Source organism: Perissodus microlepis, chromosome 22 (assembly GCF_051167445.1).
Source record: "Perissodus microlepis isolate ML-2025 ecotype Zambia chromosome 22, ASM5116744v1, whole genome shotgun sequence".
Classification (NCBI taxonomy): domain Eukaryota; kingdom Metazoa; phylum Chordata; class Actinopteri; order Cichliformes; family Cichlidae; genus Perissodus; species Perissodus microlepis.
In genome coordinates this window covers 29258515-29281646 of record NC_140481.1, presented here as the reverse complement: position 1 = coordinate 29281646, position 23132 = coordinate 29258515, and the positions used below count along the sequence as shown (strand labels likewise).

At 38.5% G+C, this 23132-nt stretch overlaps 2 protein-coding genes across 5 annotated transcripts; one reads left to right on the top strand and one right to left on the bottom strand.

Moving 5' to 3' along the window:
• Window positions 1–2976: 2976 nt before the first annotated feature.
• LOC146363454 (uncharacterized) lies at window positions 2977–11135 on the top strand. 4 transcript variants are annotated; one of them, XM_084919811.1, is made up of 6 exons: window positions 2977–3132; window positions 3949–4216; window positions 7775–8797; window positions 9040–9195; window positions 9494–9586; window positions 10020–11135. In XM_084919811.1, the coding sequence occupies exons 3-6, from the start codon at window positions 7781–7783 to the stop codon at window positions 10230–10232; spliced, it is 1479 nt and encodes a 492-aa protein (XP_084775937.1). In that variant the 5' UTR covers window positions 2977–3132; window positions 3949–4216; window positions 7775–7780; the 3' UTR covers window positions 10233–11135. The 4 variants fall into 4 exon arrangements, with proteins under 4 accessions (XP_084775937.1, XP_084775939.1, XP_084775940.1 ...); XM_084919813.1 differs by having other exon boundaries at window positions 2977–3168; XM_084919814.1 differs by lacking the exon at window positions 2977–3132 and having other exon boundaries at window positions 3192–4216.
• A 5300-nt stretch (window positions 11136–16435) lies between these two features.
• LOC146363453 (zinc-alpha-2-glycoprotein-like) lies at window positions 16436–21806 on the bottom strand. The gene is made up of 7 exons (XM_084919833.1): window positions 21741–21806; window positions 21266–21532; window positions 20424–20702; window positions 19359–19688; window positions 18656–18772; window positions 18477–18494; window positions 16436–16694 (listed from the first exon to the last, which is right to left on the bottom strand). Exons 1-7 carry the CDS (start codon window positions 21787–21789, stop codon window positions 16642–16644), a joined length of 1113 nt encoding a protein of 370 aa, XP_084775959.1. The 5' UTR covers window positions 21790–21806; the 3' UTR covers window positions 16436–16641.
• Between the last annotated feature and the right edge of the window lie 1326 nt (window positions 21807–23132).

Genomic DNA, 23132 nt, shown 5'->3' with positions numbered 1-23132 from the left:
AGACTGTTGTGGCGTTTTTCTTTTTTGCTCCGCTGCGGGATGCGCGGTCGGACTTTGGGACTGTGACCTTGGGGGGGGGGGTTGTTCTTTTGTGGTTTTTGCTTGTTTCGGTTCTGGCCCTCCGTCCTGGACCCCCCGCCACCCGCCCTGGGTTGGTTGTACTGTAATTTTTGTTTGTGTTTTTTTGTTTTGGGTCGTCGGGAGCCGACCCTTAGAGGGGGGGTACTGTCAGGGTCCTGGGTCTGGGCGGCCCAGGATCCCTGGGCAGTCATGGACTGGTGACATTATATGTATTTTTGGTGTTGCTGCTGCTCTTTCTCCGTGCTTGTGCGTGTGTGTGTGTGTGTGTATGAACACTGGTTTGCAGGCGCCTTTGGGCCTGGTGGGTGTGGCCCTGCTGGGGGACTGGCCACACCCGAAGCCACGCACCTGCGGCTGATCAGGCCTCGTAGGGGGAGCTACTTAAGAGAGTCTTGGAGCTCCCACCGGCGCGGGATCATTGCTTGAGACTCCACGTTAGTCATCCAGTTTAGGTTTTGTCGGTTAGTGCATGCCTGCCATTGTTTAGTGTCCTGACAGCTGCCGCTATTGTTTCCCGCAGGAGGAGCGTGGAAGGCCTGAAGAGCAGCGAGCACCGGGAGTGCAGACACGAGAGCAGAGAGCACCAGGAGGACACGACACGGGAGTCTGGGGAGAACACGGGGATTTATTGTTGTTTTGTACCACACTGTAAATAAACGCACTGTTCGCACACAGAGCACCGCGCCTGGGTCCTCCTTCCCTACACCCCCCACGGTCTGCCATGGCAAACCGTGACAATAACATTGATATGTACTCTAAATTCCACTTTGGACTGGATTTCAACAATGATTTATACGGAACAGTTAAAGGCCACAAACCTTGGTTAGCAGTTATATTTTTGACAAGTTAAGTCCTTGTTAACCAGTAGGGAGTATTGCAAAGCGGAATGATTAATGATGCTGCTTCTCCTGTGTCTGTAAATCCAAATATATATTGTGTAGAGGTGGAATATTACAGTTACAACCATTTTGGGTCCACTTGAAGAGTTAGAGCAATTAATAAAACTTGTTCAGAGTAATCACCTTTATCCAATGATGAAACACTGGCAGTGGTCTGTTCCAGTAGGACAAAGTTTGAGTTGTGAAACTTGAATAATCAATACAAAAGTGCAGCAAAGCTGACAGTACCTAGTAACCCGTCACCTAATTTTTATAACTAGTTTATATCTTATTAAATTTTCTATATTTATAGTCTATTTTCTGAAAATTATAGGTAATATATTGTAACAATCAGAGGAAACATAAAAATATATTTTACTTGAAATGGAAAGGACCAAAACATCATGTTAATCCACTGATCTTGGACTGGATTTTATGTAGAAAATAACTGATCATCAGTAGCACATTTTTTCACACCCATGTCATGTCAGAGAGAAAAGACAGAAAGAAAAATTAAAGCTTACCTCCTTTAAATCTCTCACTTTTCTCCTTTTTTGTAAACAGCAAATTCAGTGGCAACTACGAAGATGAGAAGAACCAGAACAACCACTGCAGAAGTGACAGAGATCATCATGTCAGCAGGCGTTTCTACTCAATAAAAGATGAGTAAAAAAAGTAAAAAGATCATAATGTGTATACAGTAGCCCCTTCCTGTTTTCACACGGAGCATGGGGTACTGTAATCTGTCTGGAAGGTCACATTATGGTTATAGAAAATCTCTCCTTTATACACATTCATGGATCTCCTTCCATCTTTCCTCCTGAAGATCGTGGCTCTCTCAGGGTAGAAACTTGCAGCTGGCAGCTGACTGGAGAGGAGGGAGACTTTAGGAGAAGAGACACTGAAAGAACAACTGCTGAGAAAGAGCTGTTTAAAACAAATGAATGATACATCTTTTTAAACTGTGTAAATAAATCATGCTCCATCATCTGATGCTATTTTTTCCTTGTAATAACACAGAATTAACAAGATTCTGTACTACACTGATGAAAGCAGAAAAATCCTTCCCAAGTAGTTTACATATAATGACTCTCTACTGAAGATGCTTTGCTGAACTCATAGACTTGTGGAAAGTGGTACAAACTGTTTTCTGTAAAGTGTCAAAAAGTAATCAAGTAAAAGTAAATTTAAAGCATTATTATGTTTTTTTATTTGTTTCTCATTTGTTTCTGAGTTTCCTTTAATCACGGCATCACGTCTGGCTTTTGAGGATTGGTGTTGCACTTTGACAAGCAGGTCCTGTTTGAGTGATTTCTTGAGAACAGTTGTGACAGTAATGAAGAAAGAGAACTCAGCTTCACAAAGAAACACCACAGTTAATTGTTGGGGGAGCAATCCCTTTTTCGCACAGGAATATGTAGGCTTCCTTTTTTTTCAATTGTTAATAAACATCTTAATTCAGAAACTACATTTGGTGTTAACTTTTGTGATCTATTTGATCTGAAACATTTAAGTGTGACAAATATTCAAAGTGAGATCATGAGGGACTTTTAAATACAGACATCAAACTGGTGATGCCTAACCAAGTGGAAGTAGTAGTGGAGGGCAAGCCGAGGAAGATGGCTATAGTGACAGATGTTGCTATACCGAGTGACAGCAACATCACAAAAAATGAACACGAGAAGCTGGAGTAATAGCAAGGGCTTAGAGAAGAGCTCAAGAAGATGTGGAGGGAAAAGGCACCAGTGTTCCCAGTGGTAATTGGAGCACTCGGTGTAGTGCTCCCCAAACTGGGTGAGTGGCTCGCAGGAGATCCCAGAAACAACTTGGAGCTTGTTGGTGTTGCACACAAACAACACTCTAAAAAGTGTATTTCAGCAGTAGTTGAAGTTACGTAAAGTTCAGAGTGAGTTTCATTAAGATTTCTGCTTTAGTGGAGCCAGTCTACATTTGTGGAGTATATCGACTCGTTATTACGTGTTGTTCCCTCAGTACACATGTAACCTGCTATTCTCATTAGAGTCAACCTGCATCAATTAGGTTTCTCGTGACGCAGTGCGTCTGATGTCATGACGTCTCCGCCTTCTCCAGAATTGTCTACCTGCGGTTGAGAACAACAATTTGAGAGGCACTTGGCTGCAGGCAGGACCTCGTGAACAATTTGGTCAATAAGGTAACGAAGATATTACTTTTTCCATAGTCCTTGAAGGTAAGTCAAATGTAGAACACATATTTTAATATATTAAATATAAAAATATTCCAACTGTATTGTTAAGTTTGTTAAGTGTTTAGTAAACTGACCGGACCAAACCGCTATCATTCAGCCCTGCTAACATTAGCGAAATGTCAGACCTGTTGGTAGTTTGTGCTTGGACATGTAGGTTAAGTTAGTAGTTTGCCGGCGGTACTCTCTTGTTTTAATATCGTAACGCTAGCTTAAAGTTGTGTATTCATGCAGTGTGTCGGTGTTGGCTTACTGTTAGTTATTCATTAGCATTAGCACATTATAGCGGCAAGCTGGGCCGCGGTTCTCTTCAGACTACGTTACTTCGGGCGCGCGCATTTATACACGAGTGGTTGTTCGCAGTATGCCTGTCGGCGCGAATAGTTCATGCGGTCACGGCCACGGGTGATGTAGGAGGTAAAGTTTAGCTGTGGTGGCTCCAGGAAGCATGCATTTACTGCCGCTTGCATTGCTTTCAATGTACATGACGTTAAGAAGGCGAGGAGAAAGGGTGCGTGCAGCGCTCGTACACGCACGGATCAGCCGTGTGAGAGGGAGATGGTGTGCGGCAGAAAATCAAAATTAGAAATCATAGAAGAAAGTATTACGCTATTGAACACAGAAAATACAGCCATCAGATTTCTTGTAGACCTAGCACACTTCTGGTCTGTGTCTGAATACATATATAAGTACATAGATGCAGATGAACACTGTAAACATGATGAAAGATCGACAGACTAACTCGAACATATCTTTAATCTTTAGGACTTTGGGTAGCGCTTCCTTTCCTTCCTGTCAACCTCTCCAGAGGGGTGTCTGCTGATGGCAGAAAGATTACATCACCTCTGGTTGGAACCCTGGACAGTGCCACAACCATTGGCTTGGTGTCCAATGTGATGCCCCATCGCCACCTTCTGACCTAACTTCTTCTCAGCTCTGTGACTACTTCAAGAGGGGCATTCCTGTGTGGAGGCGTGCCAGGCAGCTCGTTTTACCTGTGAACTTGCGTACTTTCACTTCATCAACAACAAAGGTATGCAAGTTCAAAATAGTAATGTCTCATTTAAACTTAATTCAGTTTTACACTGAACAGGAATCGGCTTTATATATAAAACAATTGCAAAAAAAAAAAATGTACCTATGGGCATTTGGGTTTTGTTTTGAACTTATCCCTTTAAAATCTAATTAGAGAGGGCTGGCTACATTTGATGAATACATTTTGTGTTTAAATGATTCGCTTTGTGTTGGGCAATGTGGCAAAAAGCTGAGATGAGATCTAGTCTCATATCACCATATTGATATATTGTAATATTGCCCAACTCTCCCTCTGTGTTTTCTCAAATTACTTATATACACCCAGTAAAGCGTGTCTCTTTGTTTCTCCAGTGCTATGCTTCATGTGGAGATGCAGGGACTCTGGGACAACATTAACAAAAAGATCTGAATTGCTCAAACACTACAAACTGATTCATAGGCATTACGGACGAGGCCACTCATATCCATGCACTTATTTAAATTGTGCATGTAGGTTCAAGACTTGGAATGCCCTACTGAGCCATCTATCAAGAAATCACCCTGCCCAACAAGCAGTCTCCAAAGCTGCGTCCACATTCACTTGCCATATTTGTGGCCATAATCAACTCTCCACAGAAAGAGAATATTTTCAACATATCTATCAGCATCTTAAAAATAAGGAGACTGTAACATGTGTGTTCCAAAACTGAATATAAAACCAATGTCTATGAGAACTTCAAAAGTCATAAATACAGAAAACACTCTGGTACAGTGAACACATTTAAGCCTGGAATAAGTTCTGTTGATGAATCTTGTGCCAGTGTTGCCAGTGATATTTCAGATGTGGAAATTATATAGAGTGATGTAAATTTAAATTCTGCTTTTGACAATGGGTATTCTGAAAACTTAGAGAAGGATATTGAGCTTAAAATTGCTTCAGTGCTCCTTAAGTTGGAACACATCTTTCTTGTGTCTAATGCAGCTGTAGATGAGCTTTTGCAGGAGTTAAACTATTTGATTGGTTCTGTTTCTGTGGCGATTACCCAAAAGACTATTAGCCAAGTATTACAAGACAACGGATGCCAATTTGACCAGTCAGTTGTTGAAAAGCTAGCCAGTGTACTCTGTGAGACAAACCCTGTAAAAAAAGCAATTGGAGATAAAGGTCCACTTTCCAGTCCTTGGAGACGAAAAGCATACTATAAGAGCCACTTTAAAGTAGTGGAACCAGTGGAATATATACTTGACCGAAAAAATAACAAGTCATTCCAATATATTTCAATTTTAAAGTCTTTGCAGCATATTCTTGACTGCCAGACAATCTTGGATCAGGCTGTTAATTTGAATACTGTAGATAATCAGCCTCAAAAAACTTCTGTGCACTACAAAACTATCTTCGATGGTGACTTCTTCCATGAAAATGGACTGTTGTCCAAGCAGGAAAGCATTTCATTGATATTATACATTGATGAATTCGAAATATGTAATCCCCTTGGTACATCACGGAGGAAGCATAAAATTTGTGGATTGTACTGGGTTTTGGGTAATTTGCCACCAGGCTGTAATTCTGCTTTAACCTCAATCTATTTGGCTGCTTTAATCAAAAGTAATGATCTGAAGTGCTATGGGTATGAGAAAGTGTTAAAACCTGTAATTAATGATCTTGTAATTTTGGAACAGAGTGGGATATTTCTGTCAAAGTTGGGCAGAACAGTAAAAGGCACTGTTCAGTGTGTTGTTGCCGACAACCTTGGTGCACACAGTATTGCTGGATTCTTTGAAAATTTCTCAGGGACATACGTATGTAGATTTTGCACTGCAGAAACATCAGAGTTCCAGACTATTGAAGTCAGAAGTGAAGTCTTTACTTTAAGAACAAAAGACATTCATGCAGATCATTTACGAATTATTGAGGAAAACAAATGGCCCAGTTATTATGGTGTGAAATCAAAGTGTATTTTGTCAAAGCACCTCTCACATTTTGATGTTACCACTGGGTTTCCACCTGATGTTGTACATGATCTTTTTGAGGGAATTGTTCCTTTTGAACTTGCGCTTTGCCTCAATTTGTTAATCAAAAAAAAAGTATTTCACATTATGTACATTGAATGAAGCAATATCATCTTTCAACTTTAAGTGAGCTGACAAAACAAATCGACCTCATCCTGTGGCTCTCAGTTTTGCATCCAAAAAAAGTGTAGGAGGGAATGCACACGAGAACTGGAGTCTTACCAGATTTTTGCCTTTGTTCGTTGGGCAGAGTGTACCCTGTGAGGAGCCTGCTTGGCACATCTTAACAGACTTGAAGGACATTGTTGATCTTGTTGTCAGTCCTGTTCATACTGAGGACTCCATTGCATATCTTGGTTTTAAGATCTCCGAGCACAGAATCAAGTTTCAAGAGGTTTTCCCAGATGTTAATCTTAAACCAAAGCACCACTACTTGGAACATTATCCATACTTGATCCGTAAGTTTGGGCCACTGGTTGCACTATGGACTATGTGATTCGAAGCAAAGCATAGTTTTTTTTAAAAGAGTTGCAAGGAGCATCAGATGCTTCAAAAATGTACTTCTTTCCCTTTCACAGAGACATCAGTATCAGATTGCATATCATTTGCATGCAATTAGCTTTGCCAAACCCCCACTGGAAGTAACAGATGTTTCCACTGTTCACATTGATGTTCTTAACAAGGACATCTCAAATGCACTGAGACAGAAGTCTCCAGATATGGACAATGTGTGCTTGGCTAAAAGTGTAGCATATAATGGACTAATCTACAAGTGTGGGATGATCTTGATCCACGGCTCACTGGGAGGACTGCCAGAGTTTGGTGAAATCATCCAAATGGTGATACTGCAGGACAAACTAATCTTCATTCTGAAAAAGCTTAGCGGATGGTATATGGAACACTACAGAGCTTATGATCTCAAAACATCACCAAGCAAAGAAGTGGAACTTGTTGAGCCACAAGAACTGCATGATACCTACCCACTGGCAGACTACAAAATTAGAGGGATGCGTCTTGTCACCTTGAAAAGATATGTCCATGTTTAAAGGGTGAGGCCTCAAAATATGATAAAGTATTTTCTTAAGTGGGAAAACCAAACCCAGACCCATACAATACTAATGTGTTCTCAGAACATATTTATTTTATACTGCAAGCCAAAGTGGTGTGATGATGTCATTGGCAATTCATCAATTATGTCATTTTTTTTAATGCAGGTTGCTGGATTCCAGTCAGTGAATGCTAATCCTATGCTCTCCCCCCTTCTGCTTCTCTTCTCTTTTTCTTCTTTCCTCTCCTTGTTGTCTCCTATATTCTCCTCACCTCCTCTCTTCTCTTCAATGTCTCCCATATTCTCGCCATCTCTCTTTTCCTCCCCTCTCCTCTTCGGTTTGCCTTCTCTCCTCGCTGCCTCAGCTGATCTCCACCTCTCCTCTTCATTTTCTCCTCCCCTTTCCTCCTCTCTTTGCCTTCTCTCTTTTCCTCTAGTTTGACATTAAATTCTCCTAATTGGAAATGTCAGTGGTTTACATGTTGATCCTCACTAACTGTGCTTGTGCTTTGTTCTCAGACCACCATGGCTGGTTCAACACCTGCAAGACTGAAGGTGATTTTAGGAGAGAACAACATTGAAAAGCTGACTCTTCCAAATGGCATCCCAGAGTCACTTGAAGACCTTCTCAGCACGATAAAGACTACCTTTGGGTTAAAAGGTAACTTCAGACTGCAATACATGGACCAAGACTTTGGCAACGACTTCTTCAATCTGAATTCTACCACCGAACTTCGGAATTTGGGGACAATCAAAGTGATCCACCAGCAAACAAATCCATCTTTGATCAGTGCCGATCAGTCCACTTCATCTCTGTCTCTTTCATTTGAGTCTGATGACGGTATTTCGGTGGCATCAAATGACACAATTATCCTCTCATCCCCTGAATCTATGTCATCTCGAACACAACAGTGGCCAGAAGACTTTGCAATTCCCCAATTTTCATATGACACAGAGCTACAGCTAGAGAGGGGGAATACTGAGTACCGTGTGAGCCAAAAAATGTTGACTTTAAGCGCCCGAATGCTGTCTGATATCCTGAAAAGAGTTGCAGAAGAAATTTACCGTTACAAGGCCTATCCAGAGGATGCACATTTCTGCGCAGCTGCAGAGGCCCTTATCAAAAAGCACCCATGTTTGAAAGAACCTGGATCATTCAATGGCTGCTACGGTTGGAAACAACGACTGAAGTACAAAATGGCAAACTACAGGACCCAGCTCAAATTACAGGGGTGTCCAGAGCTGTGTGTAAACTCACTGAAATCTAAAGCTACTACAGATGCTTTCCCTGCTAAAAAAGTGAAGAAGCCAAAACGTTCTGAAGCTAACTTTTATCCATCCTTTCCTACTGGTGAGACTCTGGACAGCATGGAAAAAGTGAGACTAGAACTTCTGACAGAGATCGGGATAAGGGACAATGAAAGGGTCATCGCAGACAAAATGGCTAACACGTTTGCCTACAGACGACATGAGGTGGTAAACCAAGAACCAAGCATTCAGGAACTGAAGGACAGATGGCCTGCACTCTTCACACAGAAAGAGGTAAGAATGGAACTGAAGTGATCGAAGTCTGTATGCTTCAGGATTTATTGCAGTTAACTTTCATGAATCGGTCATAACTTGATGTGGTTGAGATTTTATAACACTGAACTTAATGAAAGAATTTACATTTTGAATTCCCATATATGTTATACTTTTTGGGATATAGACATTTTGGCATACAATCAGTTTCAGCATTTTGTTCCATAATACAATATCTACTGTCATTTGTGTTTTGTTTTTAGATAAATACAGAGTTCCAGAGGCTCATGGCTGTTCCTCTTGAGTGGAAGTTCATGGCCCAGTTAGACATGCACTCAAGTCAGCTGATCAAAGTCATACGTGCCAAAGGAGGAGCAACACGCCAAAAGATTGCGAACATCATGGACACATTGGACCAGGTAAATCTGTACCATCAAACAAGATACTTCGTAACTAAGAGGGCTGTCAAAATATATCTGAATCCTTCATAAAGACAATATGGGCAGGCCAATGCTAATCATGGCTTTCATATGCATGAATGTTTTTAGCGACTCAAAAAATACACCACTGAACTCATCCCCTTTTCGTTCTGTAATGAATCTCTGGGCTTGTGAATTACTGTTTTTAAATAAAGTATATGTAAGTTAAGCAATAAGAGTAAGGATGTCTGTCTTATGAAATTTAGAGTTTAAAATTAATCAACATTTGTTGTTCTAGACTGTGGACATTAATCATCGGAGGGAATGTGTGCTGAAAGCCCTCACCATCTTCCTGGGAGAAGATGCAGATGGCCTGTTCAAGGAATACCTTGTAAGTTTCAACAGTTTGTCAGCACATCTTGTCAAAGGGACACAAAAAAAGTTAACTGTTAGAACAAACATAACACGTGAACCATAGTTGGATTGCTGACATGTATTTATTATCATGACCATATTGGACATTATGTAATTCCCAGCAACAACACATTACATATTGGATTGACTTTGTTTTAAGTAAGACGGGCTTACTTGATTATTCAAGTTCAAAGGAATAGTTTGACATGTTGGGAAATCTTATCTTTCTTGCTTACAATTTGATTAGAGTCAGATTGATACACCTCTCTCTGCTGTTTCTGGTGTGTGATGACACCCAGCCAAGAAATAGCCCAGCACATAACACATATTGGTACATCACCCAAACACTTAATCACAGTAAGAAGTGAGGCTAATGATGATTTGTGTTTGTGTCTTGTACCCCTCTGTAGGACTGTGGAGCAGATGATGTTCAGAGGGACCTGGAGGTGGTCACCATGGCAGTGTATGTGATTCGGAAGGAGGGGGAGGGACTGCAGGAGCCACCTGAAGACATTGGCATTGTCATTGAGGGTGTGGAAGTGTTGCATGAACTAACTTCGGTTGCCTCAGCTTGTGCCCTGCTTCTAGGTTTGATCTATGCACTCAACCTAGCTTATCCATAACCCTTTCGTTCACTTTTGAAGTGCTCCAAAAAATCTTCATGCAGCTTGATCAGCACAAGATGTCCCCCAAAGTCCAAAATCTGTATATCAAACTTCAAAGCTCCCAGTAATGGCACAGAACAATGACCAACAAATGGCCTTGTGCCATAATGCGAAGGAACAACTGTGTTTGGACATATAGCATGTAAAATATGTAGTCTCTTTTGGATGTTGGGCCTTTTTTATGCTCCAAGAGACCTCAAACCCCAATTTAATGTGCTTTTATACATACTTTGTATGGTATTTTTATTTATTTTTTTAATTTTTTTTCAGACATATTTGCCTTCGTTTCAAGGGAAAGGTTGCATTTCAGGTTTGATGTGCTCAGTTATACAACAAACTGTTGTGACATTCTAAAACTCTAAAGGAGTGTTTATATTTTTTCATCCCCATTGGTCAGCTACACTGTTCAGATATTTATTCATTGGCTATAGCTGAAGAGAAGTTTCTGTATACTCTTGGGGCACTTTTTCATAGTTGACACTATATGTGTTGAGATTGATATTTGTGTAATACTGTGTTGCACTTTACACTTTGATGACAACTTTGTGGTCCTACTAAGCGTTACTTGCATTTTGTGCATATGTGTTTTAAAAAGGACAAATGTGTAATGTGTTTGACCAAAAGCTGTGTTGGTTGCCATAAAGGTAATACTTTATTACATTTATACAATAAAGCATTTAAAAAAAAAAAAAAATTGGATTTTGAATTTTTGAAAAATATTTTCAGCCAACTTAAAATTTTGATTTAAGCTTTATTAAACAAACTAAAATTTCATTTTAGAGTCACTACAAAAAGTAATTTACACTAAACCACATTATTAGGTTAGCAAAGAGCAATATTTTACTTTTGGGTTATGCAAATTATTGGGTTGGAAAAACTGAAAACTTTAAGTTGAAATGTCTTAATTTTAAGTTGGATTAATGCAAAATGTTTATTTGACAACAATAATTTATTAAGTACATGTAACTTAAATCAGTTGTGTTAATCTAATGTATTAACTTCATTTCAAAGAACTTAATTAAATTTGGTGTTACCAATTGAAATAATTCAATTAAGTTGGTTCAACTATTTTCTTTTTTTCAGTGAACCACTGTTGATCGCAATCTGATTGCACAGATTGCCTGATAGAAGGCAAGTTCCTAATTTTCTGTTAGGATCTCCATTAGTTATTCTCACATAACAGCCAGCATAAAAAAAAAGAAAAAAAGAAAAAACAGAAAAAACATTCAAACCTCACATAGCAGATAATGTTCTCATTCTCTCATCTTTCCCGTTTGTTTTTTTGTTTTTTATTTGTTTACTTCTCAGTTGGTTCTTTCATTTTATTCCATTTGGTGAAAATATTGTTCTTTACATCAGAACTTTAACGTTACAGGCAGCTGAACACACCAGCAGGTGGAGCTAAAGGTCTCGTGTTTCAGTTCTTACAAATGGTGCAGAAACTGATCCTGTGTGTTTGTGTATGTGTGCGTGTATGCATGCCTTCAAATAAATTACAAGAATTAATAATGCTGCCACAGATGTGACTCTGGAAGAGTTCATGGCATGGGAGTAAATAGAAAACTAGTAAACTTGCATTTATTAAATAGAGATGGGTTTTTTTTACATATTTGCTACAACTTCATTTCATTTGCATGAGATGTTTAATATCTACAGCTGTTCAATAGAAAGAAAACTTAGAAGGCATTTAAGCTTCTGTTTCATGTCCATCACTATTTCTCTTTTTCCTCAGGCTCATATGGACTTTGGAAATTCTGTGAGATTTTTTTTCTGTTTGAGTGAAGCAGGTCTCAGCATGTTCAGAAAGAGCTGCTAGGACAGGAATGTTGCTGATACGCATCTTACTGCTGTGGAAACAAATGGTTTGATGATTCTATAAGAAGAGGAACAAGTGACTTTAGTAGACTGCTTCTGTTAGGCACTCTGTAAGAAGCTGAGATTGCAGATAATCTTCATTTTCTTCTAATCTCACATTCACATGAATTGGCTGCTTCTGCATCACAGATTTAAAGGTTTCATCATGATGATTTTTTACTGAAATTCAGTTGCTCACAAACATTTTCCCTTAATCTGACATTTAAAAAGTGAAATAAAACAAATCTTCGCCACAATCGTTTTGTACATGTTCGCTTTAAAGGGTCATCCAGGATTTTTTAATGGGGTAATGCAGTGAAAAAAAGCGATATGAATGGCCCACAGGACATTAGAATATTAATAATATTTATATGTAGATATGTATAATAATATAAATGGTTTGTTTTTCTGTTTTATTTGCAGCTGTGTGCCCTCATGCATGTGTATTACAGGAAAAGTGACTGCACAAGAGTTTAAACATTATGTTTAGACTCTTAAGTAAAATTTATACTCCAACTTTAGCAGTTCAAAGGTTTTAGCGTCAGTATATCAACAAGTTAAAATACTTGTGTTCACCATTTTATTGTTGCAGATATTTATGATGCCCACAGTACAGAAACGCCAAAAAGTTACAAGCTGGAACAAGCTGACTCCATCCTCAACCCGAAAAGGCCCCACAAGCTCATCTTTGATGATATCAGCCCAAACCAGTACTCCACCTCCACCTTGCTGGCGTCTGAGTCGGACTGGAGCTCTCTGCCCTTTACCAATCCAGCCACGGGCCCATCCATCTGGCCCATCAAGACTCACTCTCATTTCATCAGTCCATAAAACCTTAGAAAAATCAGTCTTGAGATATTTCTTGGCCCAGTCTTGACGTTTCAGCTTGTGTGTCTTGTTCAGTGGTGGTCGTCTTTCAGCCTTTCTTACCTTGGCCATGTCTCTGAGTATTGCACACCTTGTGCTTTTGGGCACTCCAGTGATGTTGCAGCTCTGAAATATGGCCAAACTGGTGGCAAGTGGCATCTTGGCAGCTGCACGCTTGACTTTTCTCAGTTCATGGGCAGTTATTTTGCGCCTTGGTTTTTCCACACGCTTCTTGCGACCCTGTTGACTATTTTGAATGAAACGCTTGATTGTTCGATGATCACGCTTCAGAAGCTTTGCAATTTTGAGACTGCTGCATCCCTCTGCAAGATATCTCACTATTTTTGACTTTTCTGAGCCTGTCAAGTCCTTCTTTTGACCCATTTTGCCAAAGGAAAGGACATTGCCTAATAATTATGCACACCTGATATAGGGTGTTGATGTCATTAGACCACACCCCTTCTACAGAGATGCACATCACCTAATATGCTTAATTGGTAGTAGGCTTTCGAGCCTATACAGCTTGGAGTAAGACAACATGCATGAAGAGGATGATGTGGACAAAATACTCATTTGCCTAATAATTCTGCACTCCCTGTAATATTACACATTTTAACAATAAAATATTCGGAATAAAATATTTGTATTCAATAACAGTTCCCCAGCTGTAAGGCCAGGAATAATGTGTTAATAGACCTCTCTGCAATCAATCAGTTGTCAATAAGCACAGCAATTATATTATAGATTTATTATGAGCTCAGAAAATCTGAGTAGTCTCCATCTTTCTAACTCTGTGACTCTGTGGACATTAATTCAGCTGACAGAATCTTAGTTTTCTTGCCATGAAATCATTTACTGTATGTTACGCATTGATCACTAATCAATCATTTGTCTCATTAAAATCATTCACAATGACTGAAAAATCCCTTTCAATTGTTGGATCTTGGAGATGATTTAAAAATTTGAGCGACGATGAGGCTCAGATGACTTTAGGACTCTAACACTGAACCAAATGTATTTAAAGTTTTAAATGGAGCCTGCAGACAGTCTCTTTTGAACATTTCATGTTAAAACATGTTCACAGATTGAGATTCAGTCATTAAATTGAAAGACACAGTATCTAAAATTTAGAGCCTGAGCCTGGACATTTTTTCCACCAAAAATCACCTAAATCCGTTTCAGTGGGTTGACCCAGAATTGGATCAACCTGAAGATTAAAAACATTAAATGCCAGGTGAGATATAGCCTGTACATTTTACCTCTTTTAAAAGAAAATCAATATTAGAAAAAAAATAAAAAAAATAAATACACATAAAAAATCACTACTGTATCCTAAGAAAGCATCATGTTATTCTACCTGTTTACACATTTGGAACTCTGGACAACTCTTAGCGAGCATGATTTCATTGTATTTATTTAAAGCTCAGTCAGCGTCTGATCTTGGTTTAAAAATGGCAGCCTCTGGCTTCATTGGGATCCACGTCAGTGTCTTCAGAGCCATGTCAAGAAAGTCTTCTCCATTATAACCACACTGTGAAAAGCCAGTCATCTCACCAGTATTTTGATCCTATTCACAGCCACTTCTCCTCTGTAAAATTATGGAAACCTGACAAGAGAAAGAAAGAAAACAGAGATTGCAGTGAACTATGCATAAGTCACTGCTATGATTTGATGACTGACACAGTTAATTCGTGATTTCATGATGTTAGCTTTGAAACATAATGTCAGATTGACTTCATGAATGATTGAAATTAGTCTGTTTAACCAGGGAACCACTCTAGAAGAACAAGCTGGTTTTAGATGGATGAGGGCTCAAATATGTTTGAATCATTTTGGTTTCGAAACAATCTGAAACCATCACTGCAGTGACACCTGCTGGCCAATTTAGCTATTGCTGCACCTTGATAATGCTATTCTGTGAAACAATGAAGCAGACAAGCCGTGCACAATTCCAAACAAAGCTACTTATTATACCAGACTGTCAATAATGGTGATCAACACACGTTTTGGAGAAACAAGACAAGATAAAATATTGAGATCGTTAAAAACAAGCTGTGACTATAGCGAACAACATTCCCCACCTGTTAACTTTCATGTTGCTAAAGCAGCTCAATTTATAAAATAAAATATATTGAGAAAGGACTGCTGTGTTTACTGTAAAAAAAACACACATTTTTTATTTTTTTTGCCAGCCTTTCTCCCAGCCCTCATAGTTTAGATCTGTTTGGTTAATTTTTAAGCTTTTTTGGCATTTGTGTCATCAGGTCTGTCAGTCAAAGCTATAAGCAACCTCAGGTTTAATTCTAATGATATTAATATATAAATTAATTATATACTTACAAATACATATTTAAATGAAAAGACTAAACATGCTTTCCTTGAGAAAAAAGTAACATTTGTTATATTTGGGCTAATTCTGACCAATTCTGATCATAACAGTCCATTTCATGCACATAATCCTCTGCTGAGCATCCTCTGAACTTTGAACTCTAACTTGTAATATGATGTTTGAGTCTGGAGTTTTGGTTATAGTGAACCTGCCTCTTGTTGTTTTTGATAATTTTGTTGTACATGTACAATCGAAATAAAGGACGAGTCTATTTTATTCTATTCTATGAGATATTTGCACCAGAAGAGTCAGTGGGAATAAAAAGGGGAAAGAATAAAATAAGCTTTAAGAAATAGATCACATGTAATTACTAAATGTGTTTTTCTAGCTTTTCTTTTTACAGTAGCTATTTTCCTTATGGCAGTGTGTTTGAGTAACTGGTTATAGTGCAGATGAAGTCACTTAATGGAGCAAATAACATTTTCGGTTGAGAGCAGGAAGCTCACCCACCAGTTTCTGTCTCTCCTTCTCTCATCTATATAACAGTCATCATTAGAATTACAAATTTATATATTATTTAATGTCCATATAACATTTATATGATTACACTTTAGATTTCTGTGTTCATGTGACTTAATGGTCTAGTATTGTCTTCACAATCCACAGCAAAAATAATAACAAGAGAGGGTATTGTTTTCTTTTACACATGCACATGTAATAAATAGTAGCATCAAAAACATTAACTGTTATTCTCTCCGTCTAGAAAAAAAATGCCAAAGTCCAGTTAAGGAAACATATTTAACCTGCACACGGGTGTCTGTAGCTCTGAAAAACAACAAATAAATCATATCTACTACAAAATGTTTAACAGCAAGTTAAGAATAACAGCTGCTCCTGATCTGTTCATAAAAAGAACAAATGGTTCACAACAACTTCTTCACCCTTAAATCACAACTGCATTAAAAATGTAAAAGTCTATATTTCAAAGCAGAAGTTGTACAGATGTTTTGTCTTGCAAAATATGAGGAAGAAAAATATAAAATGAACAAAACAGGTGAAGCATTTCCTTTTTTCTTTTAAATGTACAAACTGTGAGAATGATGCTCAGATTTTTATTTATTTATTTATTTATTTTAAAAAAGCTAATAAACAATGGAAATTTCTTCAAATATTAAACAGAAATTATCTTCCACAAAAGTTGAAAATATGCACATTCAAAATCACATTTTTTAAACAACATGCATACAACACTGTTTGGATTTTTTTTCCTGGGACTTCTTCAGTTTAAAAGTGAAGAAATCTCTGTCCTCTGTTTGTCTATTTGGTCTCTGGATTCAGTTTCTCAGTCAGTTTAGAGATGCTGTTAGGAGCTGTAAGGCCCAAAACACACTGTTAGTCATCTGATTCTGGACTGGATTTTATGTACAAAATAACAAATACTGTGTGAACTGCATGTTGCTTCACAAACACATCATAAAAGGAAGGTAAGAAAGAAAAAAATAAACCCACTAATAAAAAGAAAGAAAAAAATTACATCATCAGTAATGAATGTACAAATGGTCCATCTAAACCCCATTTATTCAGAAAGACCTCCACATTATTCCTAAACTCAGGATGTACATCACGGACCCTTAGCCAAGCTTACACCAATATCCACCTGGACACCACCCTTCAGCTTATTCTTCCTGGTTAGCCAAATGGCCAACTTGGCCTGACCAAAAAGAAAATTAACCAAAACTGCAACTGGTCCAAGAATAAAGGTCTGAACAGAAGAAACCTCCCCAAGCGTATCACACAGAAACCTAAGAAGTTCAAAAACACTCCTAAGTCTGGAACATTGCAGGAAAACATATAACACAGTTTCAGACAACCCACTGAAAAGGACAACCCTCCCCTTGGTGTGTTCTTAGCTGGGCCAGGAAACAGTTTGTTGGCAGGGCAACATGGACTCTCCTCCACTGTAAATCCCCTGGTCTATTTGGAAGGGTCTTATAAAAGAGCCTCCACCTGAAAGCTTGTGATAACTGTTAAAGCCTCCTTCCACTGATGCACTGCAGTGTCCCTTAAAGTCTTAAAATTCCTCACCTTCACACAGCCATGTGCAAGGCTTCACTGTGCAGCTGACTAAACTGTTCCAGGTGTGGATTACTCACTAACAGCAACTTCCCTTCCCCTTTCAGCTCTTCAGTCTTCATGGAAACAATCAGCTGAGGAAAAACAGCAGCCACAAGCCACAAGGAGGAGGACACCTTATTAACTATTAGGACCCTGCCTCTATAAGATATCTGACTGACAACTATTTCCACTCTGATAGTTTCTTCTGTATTGTCAGTACTAGCCCTTCCCAGTTCTTTTTAATTGCTTACAACTTTCCAAAGGTTAATTTTAAATTAAAGGTGGTGCATTAGAAACTTCTACCCTAGTGATTGGCACTGACAGCGGTGACGTGATCATCTGCCAAAAAAGGATTTGTGGTTCTTGCAACTTTTGTGAAACATAGGTCAAATATATTCCTCATAAATGATATCAAATATGGATGGATGGACTTTTATATAACCTTAATTTATCCATGGAAAAATATTGTTTACATTAAAAATGTCTTTTAATAGTGATCTGGCTAAGAGGGCAGCAGAAATTGCAACAAATATAACAATAGTTCTACAAACAAATTTCTAGTGGCCAAAAATTCTATTTACCAATATAAGTAACGACATTACACATTAAAAAAAAACACATGGAAACATTGGAAATCAGTTTTTGGCAGATTAACCTTTTTTGGCACCATGAGAGCATTAATCCAGGGTGGTAATGACAACTGCTTTATTCATACTCAAGGCAAACCCAAGGTTCTCACAGCCTACCTGCTTTCCTACTGCTGCCAACAACCTCTTCTACTGTAACTACACTTCAGAGACCTTCACCTGCTCACGACTCCGCTGTTCTAACAGGCCATGATGCTGCCAGCATTCACAAATAAAACACGGTCAGAACTGATCTGATCATAAAACAAAAACTGTATGTATAACAATGAAAAATGTAAAAGAGAAAAAGTAAAGAAAAGAAAAAAGAGACTGAAAATGACAAAAATTGGCAGACCCTCCTCGTCCGTGTCAAGAGAGAAAGAAAGTAAGAAAATAAAATGTTATACTTACGAGACATAGGGATGTTTTCTGAAAAACATAATCCAGGTAACAAAGTTCAGCTTTTACATTTTGAAAAACCATACTGAATGTGATACTGAGTCTTGTGCTGCTCTTATCACTTCCCCCATGTTTTAATGTACTGCAGTATTAGCTTCAGTTTTCCAGTCTTTATATGAATATCAGCTCACCTCTTTTACATCTCTTGTCTTTCTTCCTTTTGTAAACAACAAATCCAACTGCACCAACAAGGATGAGAAGAATAAGAACAACCACAGCAGCAGTGACGGGGATCATCATGGGCCTCTCTGCTCAGGAAAAAAAAAGAGTAAAAGATAATCAGATCATAATGTATATACAGTGCATCCTCCCTGTTATCACACTGGTTAATAATGCAATGGTAGTGTGATCTATGTGGCAGTACAGTAGATGAATGATGTATTTATGTACAAATATGTATGTACAAATATATAGCATTTACTACATACTTCACAGCATATCTAAAAAATGTTAGACTGTTGATTTAACCTTTTATGGCTTATAGATTATTTTCTCTATGAAAACAAACCCAACCTTAATCAGTGCTAGCACAACTTAAAAAACTTTTGGCTCTAATAAAAACAATAATGAAAATTTGAAATAATGAAAGTTTTTTTTTTCCAATTATCAGGTCAAAGATTTGAAAAAGCCACTTCTTTTGCTAAGTAAATGCCAAGTTCAGATTAACCAATTTAACAATTGGTCAACATTATATGCAGCATTGTTGGCTGCACAGACTTGCTCTTTTTCCACTGACTTTTTGCTAGTATATATAATGATAATACAGTCAATAAACAGTCATTTTATTTCTGTTATTCTAAAAGCACAATCAGAGCACAGCACTGTGTTTCTCACTTTTGTCAGTTCGATTTTCATTTTTGCCCCAGTTGGTCCGGATCACTGATTTGTTCAGTTTGGTGACGATGTTGTCCTCGACACCAGAGAACTGAAACACACAGCTGTAGCTCGTCCAGTCTTCAGCTGGCACTGATGAAACATTCATGTTAACACTCGACTGGAACGTCCCATCATGGTTGTGGAGAATCTCTCCTTTCTTTACATGTTCATGGATCTCCACTCCATCTTTCCTCCAGAACATCATGATTTTATTAGGATAGAAACCTGTAGCGTGGCAGGTGACTGGGGAGGAGGGAGTCATCTGGAGGAGAGACACTGAGGGGAGAACTGCAAAGAAAGATATTTTTAAAAAATACTAATACATCTTTTTAAACTTTGTAAATGAATGATGGCCACCATTTGATGCCAAATCCTTTTTCATTGTGATATCACAGAATTAACTGAGTTGCTAACAATGCTGTGTACTACAGTGACGAAAGAAGAGAAGTCCTTCCCCAGTAGTTTACAAGTAATGTCTCTTTGCAGATGATGCTAAAAACTCATAGACTTGTGGAAAGTTCCACCAACTAGATATTTTTTAAGGTGTCAAAAAGTACACAAGTAAAAGTAAATGTAAAGGAATATCAGTACAGCTATTTCTTAGTTTTTTGTTTTTTTTTTTGTATTTGGTAACTAGTTACATGTGGCAGTTTATCAGGTCATCTGTGCCTCTGGTCTGAGTTTGAGCTTGTAAACTTCTCCTTGATCTGTAGTCTGCTTATTTTTGCCTGTTTAACCAGCCTCTGGAGCTCAGAAAGTTTTTGAACTCTGTTGTGAATTCTCTGTTTGGACTTTAATGTACTTCAGTTCTACATCTAACTGAAGAGAACATGATAGAACATGATAGAACATGAGCGGTGTGCCTGGGAGAACATGATGATATTGAACTAACCATTAGGATATAAAGTACTGCAAATGCAACATACCCAAAAGTGTTGATATGTTAATGCAGAACAATTCCTAACCAGAAATTACTCACTAGGAACGTTTGTCAATAGAATGTAAATTTAAATTTCACTCTACCTTTTCTATCCAAAAAACTCTTTGCATCATTAAAATACATCTTCATCATGTCAGGGCACACTGTTGTGAGGAAGTTCTTCCAAACTCCATTACTGGCTGTTTTTCTATCCCACTGCTGTTTGGTGGTTTTAGCCAGAGGGTTTGAAGTGATCCATTTCTCTGTTTCTATGTCAAATCTAATGAAGTCTTCGCCATTATATCCATAAAGTTTAAAAGCAACAGTCTGTTTCGTCTCATCATCCTGTTCACAGCCCATAATCTCCTGGATAATATGAACACCTGAAAGAGAGACAGAGACTGAAGTAAACTACAACTAATTCTAGCTTCTGTAGCATCTGTCACAGGTTTTAAAGAAATTGTCAGACTCCAAAGGGAATTTTTCTGATCTAATCTAGTATCTATCTATCTCTCTATCTATCTATCTATTCGCTTCCGCTTACCCTGTTCAGGGTCGTGGGGGGCTGGAGCCTATCCCAGCTGTCATAGGGCGAGAGGCGGGGTACACCCTGGACAGGTCGCCAGTCTGTCGCAGGGCCAACACACAGGGACAGACAACCATTCGCACTCACATTCACTCACACATTCAAACCTAGTGGCAATTTGGATTATCCAATTAACCTATCCCCACATACTGTGTATGCTTCCGTTGTATGTAGTGTATTATCTTACTTATTTTGTATTTGTTTGTATTTTATTTTTTATTTGTTTGTGTTTTTCTCCTGCTATCTGTACCTGAGCTGAGGTAACGCACAGATTTACCCACCATGGGATCAATAAAGTCTTATCTTATCTTAAATAAACAAATAAAAGAATAACAAATAGGAAAAATGTTAGAAACATACCTCCAGTCTGGTTTGAGTACTGCTTGAAACTTCTAATTTCATCTGTGAGTAGCTGTTTATAATGTTTGCAGTTCTTAATCAGTGTTTCCCATTGACGTGGATCATCTTCCATAGACTCTCTTATCCAGTCTTGTCTGGGTTCTAGTGTTTTCATGTTGCTGTCATAGTAAGCTATTAAAATTCCCCCAAGCTCTCCTGCTGCCACATAATCTGGGGTGTTTGGAACTCCAGAAGATAACATGAAAAAAATCTTCAAGGAGTGTTTGACTGTAGGACAGACACAGTTAATACAATTAAAACAACAGTCTGACGTATACATGTGAGTACATGAGTACATGTGACTTTTCTATTTTGCTAAAGGGATACTTGGTAAAGTTATCAGAGTTTAGTTGTTGTAAACCATTATTTATTCTATTTAGAATAGTTTTGTTGAGTAAATTCAAAATTGTATTTCTTGAGATGATCATAATCTTACCTGTAGATCCAATGTGAAAAAGCAAAAGGAGCATTATTAGATTCTTCATCGTGGTTAGAGTTGAGTTAAAGTAAAGAAGTCAGAAATGGTTTTACAGGTTTGTTCAGTCTGAAAATATTTCCTGGTTTCTGTTACATGCTGAATATTTGAGGCGTGTTCACCTTCCACTGACTGGTAAACAAATGTTTAATCCAACTATTCCAGAGGTTATTCTATAAAGAGGCTTATGGTCAAAAAGACTAGATCAGTGTTTTTGTGTAAACAGATCATTTTTTGTTTGGGCCATTCGCCTGGGCTTGTGTTTGTTAAAGGCCAAAAATAGGCTACGTTACACAGCACAGATCTTGACACATTAAACACCTCAGTGTACTATGAGAGCTATAATGCAAGTCTTTTTTTTGTTTGTTTGTCTTGGGTTTTCTTTTTCTTTTGACCTGTGCTGCTTCCTGGTTTAAATTCTGCAAATATTTAACACAGAGAGCTTAACACACTGGAATGTGATTCAGTTCCTCAGCTTAAAGACTTCAAAGACCAAGGAACTGGTTGTCCAGACCATGTCCACTGCCAGTTCAGAGAGAGAGGAAGAGGAGGTGGTCAACACATACAAGTATGTCAGGCTGTGGGTGGACAACAAACTGGACTGGTCATGCAATACGCAGCACCTGTATAAAAAAGGCCAAAGCAGACTGTATTTCCTCAGGAGTCTGAGGTCTTTTAACATCTGCAGGAAGCTCCTGAGGATGTTTTACCAGTCGGTGGTTGCTGGAGTACTATTCTATGCTGTGGTATGCTGGGGGAGCAGCACAGCAAAGAAAGACTCATCCAGGCTGGAAAAACTAATCAGGAAGGCGGGCTCTGTGGTCGGAATGAAGCTGGACACTCTGGTGACAGTGGCAGAGAAAAGGACATTAAAGAAACTGTTGGACATTATGGACAATGCTGGGAATCCTCTGCACATGGTCATAAACAAGGAGGAGGAGGAGTCTGTTCAGTGACAGGTTGCTTCTCCCAAAGTCAAGGACCAACAGACTTAAAACCTCCTTTGTCCCACATGCCATCAAACTGTTTACCTCCTCACTGGAGGGGAGAGGGAGGGGGAAAAGGAGGACAAAGGAGGAGGGAACAACCAATTTGTAGTGCCCTTTTCCTCTGTGCCCTTTTTCTATATTCAAAGGTGCAATAGACTCAAAATAGTTGAAATGTGCAATTCCCTGGTTATTCCTATTATCCTATTTATCCCTATTGTATACTCTGTATTTATATATGTCTCTGTATTTATATACGTGTATATATAATATATTTCTATTTCTTCTTACATTCTTTTGCAACTTATGTCAGTGCTGTCTTACTGGAAACAGAATTTCCCAGAGGAACCCACCCAAGGGATTAATA